Here is an 11,462-nt window from a genome sequence, read left to right on the forward strand (position 1 = left end):
TCCCAAAGTCCTCATCCCGATTCCCACTGCCTCCGTCGGAGAAACGAGTGACCCCATGCTCCCGTGTAGCTAAATCTTGCTTCAAGGCATCAGATCGCAATCGTGGTACGGCCCTCTTACTCATGGACGCGCAGTTTCGAGAACGAGAGAAACTTGGTACATTCTTTATCTAGACAACTTGCAAACTTTGTGTGAGCAGCTAGACCTGCCAGAGAAACAAGCAAAGATCGCCCTTGAAGTTAAAGCTGTACAACCTTCGCGGTACGTTTTTCGAAGCTTGTAACCTTGGAGACTCTAATAATAACTTCATGGCTGAAGCTTCAGAATCTGCCCCATCCCACCAGACCATGATATATGCCGCTGTCCAGTGCACCTTACTTCAAAACAGCGAGAGCAAGCCCGCACTTTAAACACACAGTCGAGTCTTGCCAGATTTGCAGTTGCAGAACCACCAAAGACTTATACCGACGGGCTTTCGAGCTGTGTTCGGGGAAGCATGCTCCATTGCTAGGTCCAGCAATGACCGAGCTTGAATACCGCATGGAAGGTTTCAACGTGAAAAATGCTTGCCAGCTGCTGCAAAGGGTGCTCACAGGAAAAAGCTATCTCATAATTCTAGATTCACGAGGCTATCTGGAAACAGTTGTTAGTGACCACTAGGACCGAGTCAGTGCATTCCATAGGAGAGCCTGGCGAGGCGGCGATAAGGGACAAGGAATTCTCGAGTATCTCCTCAGATTTGTTTGAATTCCCTTCAAATCATCTGCTGCCAAGCATAATACGGGATTGAGCGCCTCTCTGCATATCATGCTTCTCCGTTTGTAATATTCTCTACAGCTGTAGTGGCCTTCATTTTGCATACCAAGTACGTATAAGGATCCAGACGCTGATTCTGACTGCTTTGAGTGACCACAGGCTTATGGGAAGAGTAGCTTCATCCGTGTGGCTACCACCCTCTCAATCTCCGTGATTGGAGAATCGCTAAGCGGCGAGAACTTGTCTACGTATGCTGCAAAGGCTACCCTGCCAGCTACCCACCGGCTGCGCTAGACAGTGCTTCGCAGAGCCTTAAGTAAAGACGCTAGTGACCTGTTCACGTCCTTTGCATGGTTTTTGTGGAAGTCATCAAGCTAGTCAAGGAGTCCCTGGCAGACTCCAGACTTTGTTATTGGTTGCATGCATTGAAAATACTTAAATTCTGAGAGCTTTCTGCAGGAGATACGGTAGATTATTTGAAAGCAGCACTCATATCCGGTAGTTAGACGTGGAGATTCAAAACCTCATGTCATCCGTAAACGTTCACCTTTGGATGAGACGTCCAGCGCAGCCCAAGCAGAGGCGATCATCAGCACCTACGACGACAGGGACTCATCGATAATAATAACGGAGAGAATGTGAAGCACCATTGCTCGATACATAGCAAATGACTACGCCCCAAATGATTATAATAGCCTAGGAAATAATTTGCTGAACACAGGTGCCGGACAGGAGGCGCTGAGCTCATTGTTTGTGGGTTGCAAATAAGGCGGAGTTGACAAATTCATCTATGAAGCCCTTAGTCTTGTATGAACTTAGTAAGATTGAGGACACAAGGAGTTACACATACTCTCTTGCACGATACACCTATTAAAAACCTTCTGGTATTTTAGTGCGTAGGCTTGGCCATGGATACCTTGGAAAGGTTGCCTGAGCTGGGATGGGAAGCAGTCGTAGAGGAGATATTTGAGACTGGCTTATGGGGGAAATTAGCCAACTGCAAGAAGGATCAACTCGGACTCTTTGTGACCGAGACGGAAGGGGTCGATCATAAAAGACGGATTCTTCCAACTACAAAGTGATCAATCAATGAATGAGGACGATGAGCAAGAAAGTTTGTCGGAGCTACGCCAGATGATCAGGAATGCATCCGTAAATCTTCTGTACTTACAGCTGGGCATAGGAGAAGGGAAGGAGAAATTGTCAGGAGTATATCCAACCTAAATGAGAGGAAGAAGACAATGATAAATTGTCACTCCAGCAAGAATTGTCTGTAGTCAGAGCTACAATTAGGGGGGCTGAGGGGAGCTCCAGCAGGAGCATGGCAGGATATAATCAGATTTACACAGTAGCACAGAGCGTGATGCATGAACAAGTCCTTACACAAAATCCTGCGAGCGAGAGCTAGCTGCTGATTGATTGTGGGAGATCGATTACCATCCTGCATGCCCAGGTGTGCAGGAGCGAGGTGAAGCATCGGACCACTTGATGTGCAGGGGTGCATTGATAAACATGTAGATGAGATTTCATGCAAACTGTTCGAAGTCCTGAATTCCATCCTAAATGGCAGCAGGCAGCAGAAGTAAGAATAGAGAAGGGCGGAACTGAGATGCTACTTAAAGGTGCCGTAGTGCATCAATAAACATGGAGATGAGATTTCATGCAAACTGTTCGAGGTCCTGAATTCCATCCTACATGGTAGAAGGCAGCAGAAGTAAGAATAGAGAAGGGTAGAACTGAGATGCTACTTAAACTCACTATGTCTCCACACATTGTGCTCACGCCCCTATATGTCAAACGTGAAACTCAAATGCCTCCATGGGGAGGGAGTTGACGTCTAGCCTTGTTCCCTAGTTTGCATTCTGGTTCCAGTGCAAATTTGGCACCTCTATAGCCAAAACTGAGCACCTACAAACTATGGAACAGACAAGCTTGGGGCTGATTTCATGTGGAGGAATGAAGTCCGCTTTGCCTCAGGTTTGCACAGGCACTTCCAGATCAACTAATGTTGAGCACTGCACTTAGATTTGCTGTATATGATGCTTGTGATGGTAACTTCATCATTCAGCAGTAGCTCAGACATGAATTAACGTAAGAAACAGCATTTTAACTAGCAATCAAGGTAACAAAACATCACTCCATCATGCATAGCAGAAACTATGTGCTATGACATCCCCCCCCCAAACTAATAGTAGGTGCAGACAAGAATATCCATTTTTAAGCCACTCTTTTGCAAACTATCGTAGACCAAAATACCCATTACACTGCCCAAAAGTTGTAAAGAGCATTTTGTGGAATTTAACCTCAATGATAAGACAAACAATAGTAGAAAGACTCTATTTATTACCTGTCAAGTTATTGCAACAAAATGAGAAGCAAGAAGACACTGCGCAATCAGTTAAATCTGAGCCAAAGCATTAAAATCAAGAGCCATTACAAAAAACATTGTCCAAATTTCAATTGCATGGGTTTAAACGTGGAAGCCCACCAAGGATATTAACATGGCCAATTCAGGCAATCCGATAGCAAGGCTACATTATCTTCACCTTCTGATCCTCCAGGGTCTCAACCATTTCGATTTTCTGCTTCAAATACTTGCCTTGAATTGTGGGAAAGCAGTTCCTGCAAATAAGCTACTTCAAAACATCTACGACTAGCAGAAACTGTTTGAACATCACCTACCGCATTCTAACATCATGGGTTTTCTAGTTCATAACCCAAATAATGTTGAGCATGCTTGTGATGGTAAAATTGTCGGTTTTTATCATTCAGCACAAACGTTAAATTTTGCTACAGCCCAGTACCTGAGATGTGAATGACCATAAGAAACAGTAGTTCGCAATCGAGATAACGAAACATCAACTCCACATGCATAGCAGAAACTATCTGCTATGGCATCCCCCCTCCAACTAATAGTAGGGGCAGACAAAAACTTCTTAAGCCACTCTTTTGCCCACTATCATAGACCGATATACCCGACACATTACGCAGCCTAAAAGTTGTAAAGAGCATTTTATGCACTTCAACCTGAATGATAAGACACACAATGGCAAAAAAGACTCCATTTATTACCCATCAGGTTTTGCAACAAGATTAGAAGCAAGAAGACCCTAAGCAATCATTTAAATCCGAGCCAAAGCATTAAAATCAAAGGCCATTACAAAAAACATTTGTCCAAATTTAAATTGCATGGATAGCAAGACTTACCTTCTGCTCCTCCAGGGTCTCAACCGTTTTGATTATCTACTTTATATACTTGCATTGAATTGGGAAAGCACCCTTGAAGGTTCCTGCAAATAAGCTACTTTGAAGTGTCTACAATTAGCAGAAACTATTTGATAAGCCGAAACATCACCCACTAGATTCTAGCATCATGGGTTTCCAAGTTCGAATGTTGAGCATTGCACTTAGATTTGCTGTATATGATGCTTGTGATGTTAAAATTGTCAGTTTTTCATCATTCAGCATCCTGTAGCTAAGACGTGACTAAACATAAGAAACAGCATATGAGCTAGAGGTGGCACCAAATACTTAAGGTGGGGGGAAAGTGTTCTCCATGAGTTGTCTGGTGGGTGTTAGTGCCTCACACAGAAAAAACCGGCATTGAAACAAACTAGAGCAATCAAGGTAACAAAACATCAACTCCATCATGCATAGCAGAAACCTCTCAAACTAATAGTAGTTGCAGATAAAAGCATATCCGTTTATTAAGCCAGATTTCCAACACATTACGCTGCCTAAAAATTGTTAAGAGCACTTAATGGACCTTAAAGATAAGACAAAGAATAACAGAAAGACTATATATTTCCCGTCAAGTTTTGCAACAAGAAGAGAAGCAAGAAGACACTAAGCAACCATCTAAATCTGAGAGAAGCATTAAAACCAAAAGTCATTACAAAAAACATTGTCCAAATTTCAATTGCACCACTTTAATCATGGAAGCCTGCCAAGAATATTGACATGGCCAATGCAGGCAATCCAGTAGCAAGGCTACATTATCTTTACCATCTGCTCCTCCAGGATCTCAACCATTTCACACTGTCTACTTTCAATATTTGCCTTGAATTGTGGGAAAGCAGCAAAGAACGTTCCTGCAAATAAGCTACTTCAAAACATCTACGATTAGAAGAAACTATTTGATAAGCTGAAACATCACCTACTGCATTCTAGCATCATGACTTTTCCAGTTAAGGAAACTGACTGTCCTAAGACTGTTGGTTTAGCTCATCGTCAGCAGATGTGTCCTTGCTGTGTGCTTGAGACAGTTGGGCCACCTTGCCTTTAGCATCTGCTGCCAACCTCCCAGCTGGCCCTGCAACTGTTCTCTCCACATCCATATCTTCCTGTCCTGCACCCAGATGCATCTCCCTGGTTACTGTATCTGTGATCATTGGATCTTCCAGCCCTGCACCGACTTGCTCATGCTCACTAATCACCCGCTCTGTGGTCATTGGTTCTGACTGCCCTCCACCTCCATGCTCCTGCTCTCCAGCAACAGAACCTGTGAATGCATGAGCTGCGTGGCCTCCATCCCCTACGCCCACTTGATCCTGCCTTGTAGCTGACGGACGACGTCCCAGCCCTGCACACACTTGCTCCAGATCTTCTGCCACCAGGTCTGCCTGTTGTGCACTCTTTTCCTCATCTCTAGCTACAGGATCTGCCTGCCCAGAACCCTCTTGTCCCAGCTCTGTTGATGAAGGTATCTGAGTCTTTTTAAAAGGAGTACTCTCGGTTGTCACTGCATTGGATCGGGCATCAGTTGGTAGCATTTTTGGTTCTATAATTGAAGCAGGAGATGACCGTGTTACTGAACCAACAACTGGATTGGGTCGTATGAAGGTGGCAAGAGCCGTGCGCTGATCTCGAGTTGTAGCAGTCACTTTAGGAGCAACATCAATAATATTGGACAAAGGAACTGACAAACCCGGTTCAAACACCAGACCTCTAAGAACAGTAGGGGAGTCTCCAACTCTGACTGTAAGAAGATATCCAGCATCAAAAGACCCATCCACTATTCCGTGAACTTTTTTCCCGATAAAGCTGTTTTCTGATTCTCCAGGACAGCCATCACTTTTCCTTCGCTTAGGCTTTTTGGCCTTGTTGTCTGCCTTTTGTAGCATGGCATCCTTCTCCTTATTCATCAGATTAAACTGGCACTTCAGAGTCAATCTTGATCTCTCATTCAAGCTCACAGATTCAAGTCTTAATTTTTCCTGATTTATAACAGTAAGATTGACAGAAATGAGATGTATCAGTGTAGCAAATTCAACCACTATGGCTTGCAATGGGCATTTACAGTATATATCTCCTTGACTCGAGAAAGTTTCCAGAGACACTGTAAGAAGGGCAGCAAAGATGGTAGAGGAATAACACCAATACGAGCAACCCACAGTATCTCCTGAACTCATAAAATTTTCAGAAAATTTACACAGGGGCCAGCAAAAGACCGAGTGTAAACAATCCAAACAACACCTTACATTTGACACATGTATCATAGTCCAATTATATCGGAAATTCAGAGAGTTTTCTGAACTTTGCTAGCCCATTCAGATTCAACCACTTGCACCAAAGAAACTCAGGTGATGAGATATGCATGCAAACAAGTACATCACTCGAGAGATCTAGACTATATGACATACTTTGCATTGTCAACCATGCACCAAAGATGAGAATCAGGAAAGCAATCACAAAAGTAGCAGTAAATGAGCAATCATAGACTTCAGGAAATTATGTTACAGCACATTGGCTACAAAAACGACATCCACTTTGTCAAGATTTCCTAGGTGTTTCTTTAGTTGAATTCATTCAAGCTACATGATTGTACATGATAAGTTCAGAACTATCTCAGGATTCAAAAGTCTTACCTGGGCTGCAAAGTTTTCAATGGGAGGGGACATCTTTATACTGAGATTTCAAAATCAATGTGCAACTATGATACTAATAGAGATTTTGCAGCCCATAAAGTTTTCTGAAGTTTTGAGTTCTAGACAGCTTTGTGAGCACAGGTTTCTGAGCTCAAAACGATAAAATACTTTCAAAACCTCTCATCAAGATGCGTCTCACTGCATTCAGGACAGGAAGGACTAAAATCAGAATTTTCCTGTTTGAATAAGATCATTCTCACCAACAGCAATTTCAGTAAAGAGGTGCTGCCTGGACCCTGCGTCCATATGGTTGCACAAAAGGGTTTTTTCTCACTAGTAAGGCAGTGCGTCATGACGACAGCTTGCAATGACTACAAAATCTGGACATAGGTAAAGCTGCAGGACAGATCGTTCTAAGCGTCTGAACATAAAAGATCTTATCTTTAGATGTAACAAATCATAGTTCAGACACGCTTCAGCAGACCACGTGTCACACTATACTGAAGCAAGAAGAAAACAAAATCATCTCAAAGGTTACACAACCGTCTACTCAAACATGGCTATTCAAAACAATGTTCGTAAACCCAACGCAAATCGCTGCAACTCAATGCAGCCCTCAAAGGTAAAACCTGCATGTAATCAATCCAATATATGTAAACAATGTGATACCGAAAATACAAACAAGTACTAAGAAAAGAGTAACCTATTCAAAACATAAGCAATGAGAACAAGAAAGTCAGCTAAAAGTATAGGGTATCTTTTAACATGTAGAAACCCAAAGCCGATATAATTTCGAACGATTGTCATCATTAGCAATGTAACAGAGAAATCATTATCATAGCGGCACTAACGGAAATGAATGCTAGCTGGTTGACAGCATTAGATTGACACCTTTCACTAAAAGGATCAAAGCGATTTTGAGTTGAATAAAGATTTAATGCGCGACCAACCAAGAACTAGAATATGCGTCGTAGTTGTAAAAGGAAAGAGGAACACTTCGTTCAACCAGTAGGGATAGATTCTTTCGTTCTTGGTAGAGCAGCTCATTTCTTTCTGTCGATTGCTAGGAGCTTACTTCATGTGTAGGGCGAGCAGACGCATTGGGCAGAAAAAAGCGTGATAATCACGCGAAGAATGCGGTGTCTCGAGCAATAGCAGATGAACTCTTAAAGGGGGATAAGCCAGTAAGTATCGCCTGAGAGTATTGCATGAGACGTTCTAAGCCGAGAAACAGATATGGGGGTTCTCATCCATGGACTGGGAAGAATGGCCAAGCCATAGTAACACACGCACGCGCACAAAGAGGAGAGTTATGTCTTTCGTCATGTGCATGCCCGCCTCCTCTTTCTGGTCTCTTCAGAACCCTGCCAACCATAGAACCCGTAAACTCAACTCCGTAATGATTGTGCGCTATAAAGAGAAGGCTAAAGATTGCAAGCAAGCAGAAGCGCATTGTTTGTAAAAGAAACCAGGCGGTCGTGAGTAGGCTTGTTGTAGACCTCTCTCTCTTCCCCCCTCCTTTACATTCTCTCAGACAGAGATTGCCCCTAGACCAAGGCATGCACAGCATCCGATGCTGCTGACTGATGAAGATGACGGCAGCGATTATATTCGAAGTTGGAGTGTGAGACTGTAAAGGCAAAAGCGCTCTCTCTCTCTCTCTCTCTCTCTCTCTCTGTATCTATCCATCTATCTCTCTGTGCGCGCGTCTCTCCCACCCCAAGAGCGCGAGAACGCGAAGAACAAGAACAAGTTCCAGACGGAGGCAGAGAACCCAGGGTGGGCATTACCACGTAAGGCGCTAGAGGCCCAAAACGCAATAGGGCACGAAAGCCAACAGCCGATAAGTCCGAAGCAGAAGCAGAAGCAGCAGCAGAAACAGCGAGGAAGGAAATACCTGCGCGCCTGCGCAAAGCTCCACAAACGATACTTCCCGCGCTGTTGAGGAGACGATGAGAATCTTTGAGAGTTAAATAGTAGGTAGATAGATACTTATTAATACTAGAGTAGACGGAGATGACAATGGTGGGTACTCACTCACTACTTACTACCCATTAGTTAGTTAGTTGCTGCTTGCTTATTATCTCCCCCATGCATTACTGCTTTGTACCACCCATCCACACTTCACCATAATTGCAAATGTCACAATTGTTTTTTTTTTGCGCGCAAAAATATATATATTAAAAGGAGGGAAATAAAAGGTTACAACCAGGCCTGAGCATAAAATTCCTGATGCGCCACCACTCTTGAAGAACCACACTCCATACCGCATACTGAAGATCTCAGCCACCCTGAATTTTATGTTGTGGCTCTTAATGTCACAATTGTTATAAATTGTATAATTGAAATCTGTATATTTATTTATCCAGATTCCATATCTATCTATCTAAAGTGGCAAGAGGAGAGTTGGGGCCACATTTTGCAATTTGAATCCTTCTTGTCAAAGAGTATAGAGCCAATCCACATTTTTGGCACCACCTCCTTGACATTTGAATTCTGCTACCTTCTCTTTTGCACTACTTAATGAGAAATAGTTTTGCATGAGCTCTTTACAAAACCCGCTCACACAATCGTCACAGAGTTGCATGTAATAGCTGAGTTAAGGTAAACCTTTGGATCAATTTTGTAAGGACAACAACAAGTGGTTCCCATGATATGTAAGATTTGCATGGCTTGCAAATGGGCTGAATGCATTGCATCTATTGAACATCAACAGGATGGGCAAGCTGTCAATGTAAAAGGAAGGGTTTCGGGCAGGGCACAAGGGAGGAGTGTTGGGCCATTAATGAGCCTATCAGCTTGCAGTTATAGTCAACAAGATAGGCCACATACCTTTGCTTTTCAATCTACAACTGAAGCCTTAAGATTTCTATGTTTTTGCAAAAAGCTTGCTAAGTTTTTGATGAACCTTTCATAAATCTATTTGAATCTTCCACTTCTTTTCTATAAAATCAACAGCATGGAAAGTCTGAGTCTCACACAACTAGTAGTCCATTTGTACTTGCGCAGAGGGTTCTTTATACATCCATATGGGGAACACGTGGAAAGTCGGAGTCTCACACAAACTAGTGACTCGTTTGCATTTGCTGGGATGGTGAACGCAGGTTCTACAAGCCATTGGACAAGGATCTATCACACTAGATTGCCAAGCTAATCATGTCTCCTCCTCAGCTCCCAATCGCCCACCACAACGTCGACTTTCAAACCATAGTGGATTCTGAAGCGCGATGGTGGAGGCAAAATGAGGAGGCGCTAAGGAAGGGGAGCTTGAGGGGAGTATATGTGCACCTAATTAATCGAGAATATTGATGAGAGGGGAGAGTTCAAAGAGCCATAGTAAACACGAAGAGTTGGGAAACAAAGCGCGAGCTGCGAGGTAGATGCAATGTTGGTAGATGGCATTGTCCAAGCTAGAAACAGGAAGGAGAAGGGAGTTGTGGATTCTTAACGAATGCACAAGCAAATGTAGAAGGCAGACCATGTTGCAAAGGGTACTTGAAAGGCTGGCTAAGTGCAACGGCAATGTAGAAATCCACGATTGTGTCAAAAGAGTGGAGGAGGAGGAGGAGGAGGAGGAGAAGAAGGCTTGAGCAACTACTGTGTCAACAAGCAACATGGGGAGATTTTAGAAGTCAAGCTGAATGGCATGGAGTCGATGCAAGCAGGGATTTGAGGACGTTGCTAAGGTCAAGGAAAGGTAGAAATGACAGAGAAAGGTGTGATGGAAAGGATTGAGGGCACCCAAGTGTGAATCAGTGGTGCCTAGCTAGCTTCGGCATGTTTCATTATTTCTTCAGGGTCACCGTGTCAATTGGCTTGCCCTATGGATGTCTCCGAAAAGTAATGTTGTATAGCGAATATTTTAACCCCCGCTGCAACAATTGTTTTTCTAACATCATTGCTTGCGCTGCAGGTTTTGCATGCCATTAACTGCATGTATAGAATGTACTTCTGACCTTCCATGTGTAAGAAAATAATACAACGTCTGTGCTCAACAGATAACAGGATCTCGTACACAAGAGAGAAAACAAGATAGTATGGAGAATCAAAAATTTGAATACTGTAGAACTGATACAATAGATGGCACTGCCTCCCAACCGTGCGCTCCTGTGAAAGAAGCTTCGATGGCGTGCTGGAAACAATAGAAGACGGAGGCTAGATGCTAAGGAATCAGGGTTGCTGTAGCCAGTGATGAAATGGGCTTCACGAGCTTGCTCTTATATAGCCACCAGTCGTAGTCGGTTAGGCCCAATTGGGTGACCGACCCAGTCCACCCAAAACGGTCGACTGGGGTTCGGTCCCGAAATAGGCCACCGACCATACGATAGAACCGGTGCGCAAAACAGAGCAACTAACCTACAGTATCCATTCGGCCCACAGCCACCATCTGGGATCATTTGAGGCTCCAAACGGGCCTCGCAACCCGAAAGTGGGCTGTCCCGGGAAATGCTCCGTCTACCCTCAGTGCGGTCAGTCAAGGGATGCCTTCTCGCACTTGCATGTAGCCTAGTTGGCGGTGTGCCAACTCTATCTGAAGCCATCCAGCCATCAGGCCACACATGGCCCCCATCTGGTATCCAAACCAGGACCTACCGGATAACCGAGCTACTCAAATGCCTTCTCCTCATATGGGGGGCTTACAAGTAGAGTTAGCTGGTTCCCGTGTAGTTACATGAGAGTGGAGCATTGATATCTAACACCCCTCCTCAATGTCCACCTGCAAGTGAACTTACTTTTTCGGCCCAATGCCAAGTCGATGAAGATGCCTCTCCAGCAAGTCTCTTCCAAGAGCCTTCGTGAAGATGTCCGCAGCATTCTCTGTAGTCGGACAGTACACCA

At 43.9% G+C, this 11,462-nt stretch overlaps 1 protein-coding gene and 1 pseudogene across 1 annotated transcript; one reads left to right on the forward strand and one right to left on the reverse strand.

Moving 5' to 3' along the window:
- The first annotated feature begins 519 nt into the window (after positions 1-519).
- LOC147880925 (uncharacterized) lies at positions 520-2,342 on the forward strand (annotated as a pseudogene).
- Positions 2,343-4,624: 2,282 nt separating this feature from the next.
- LOC147880926 (uncharacterized) lies at positions 4,625-8,625 on the reverse strand. Its single transcript, XM_087370235.1, has 2 exons — positions 8,521-8,625; positions 4,625-5,972 (listed from the first exon to the last, which is right to left on the reverse strand). Exon 2 carries the CDS (start codon positions 5,898-5,900, stop codon positions 4,962-4,964), a length of 939 nt encoding a protein of 312 aa, XP_087226361.1. The 5' UTR covers positions 5,901-5,972; positions 8,521-8,625; the 3' UTR covers positions 4,625-4,961.
- Between the last annotated feature and the right edge of the window lie 2,837 nt (positions 8,626-11,462).

The sequence above is a fragment of the Dipteris shenzhenensis genome, chromosome 31, assembly GCF_047967505.1.
Source record: "Dipteris shenzhenensis isolate YYH24624 ecotype China chromosome 31, Dip_SZ_1.0, whole genome shotgun sequence".
Lineage (NCBI taxonomy): Eukaryota > Viridiplantae > Streptophyta > Polypodiopsida > Gleicheniales > Dipteridaceae > Dipteris > Dipteris shenzhenensis.

Coding starts and splice junctions, on each gene's coding strand:
- LOC147880926 (XM_087370235.1), bottom strand. CDS start 5,900: ATGAATAAGGAGAAGGATGCCATGCTACAAAAGGCAGACAACAAGGCC.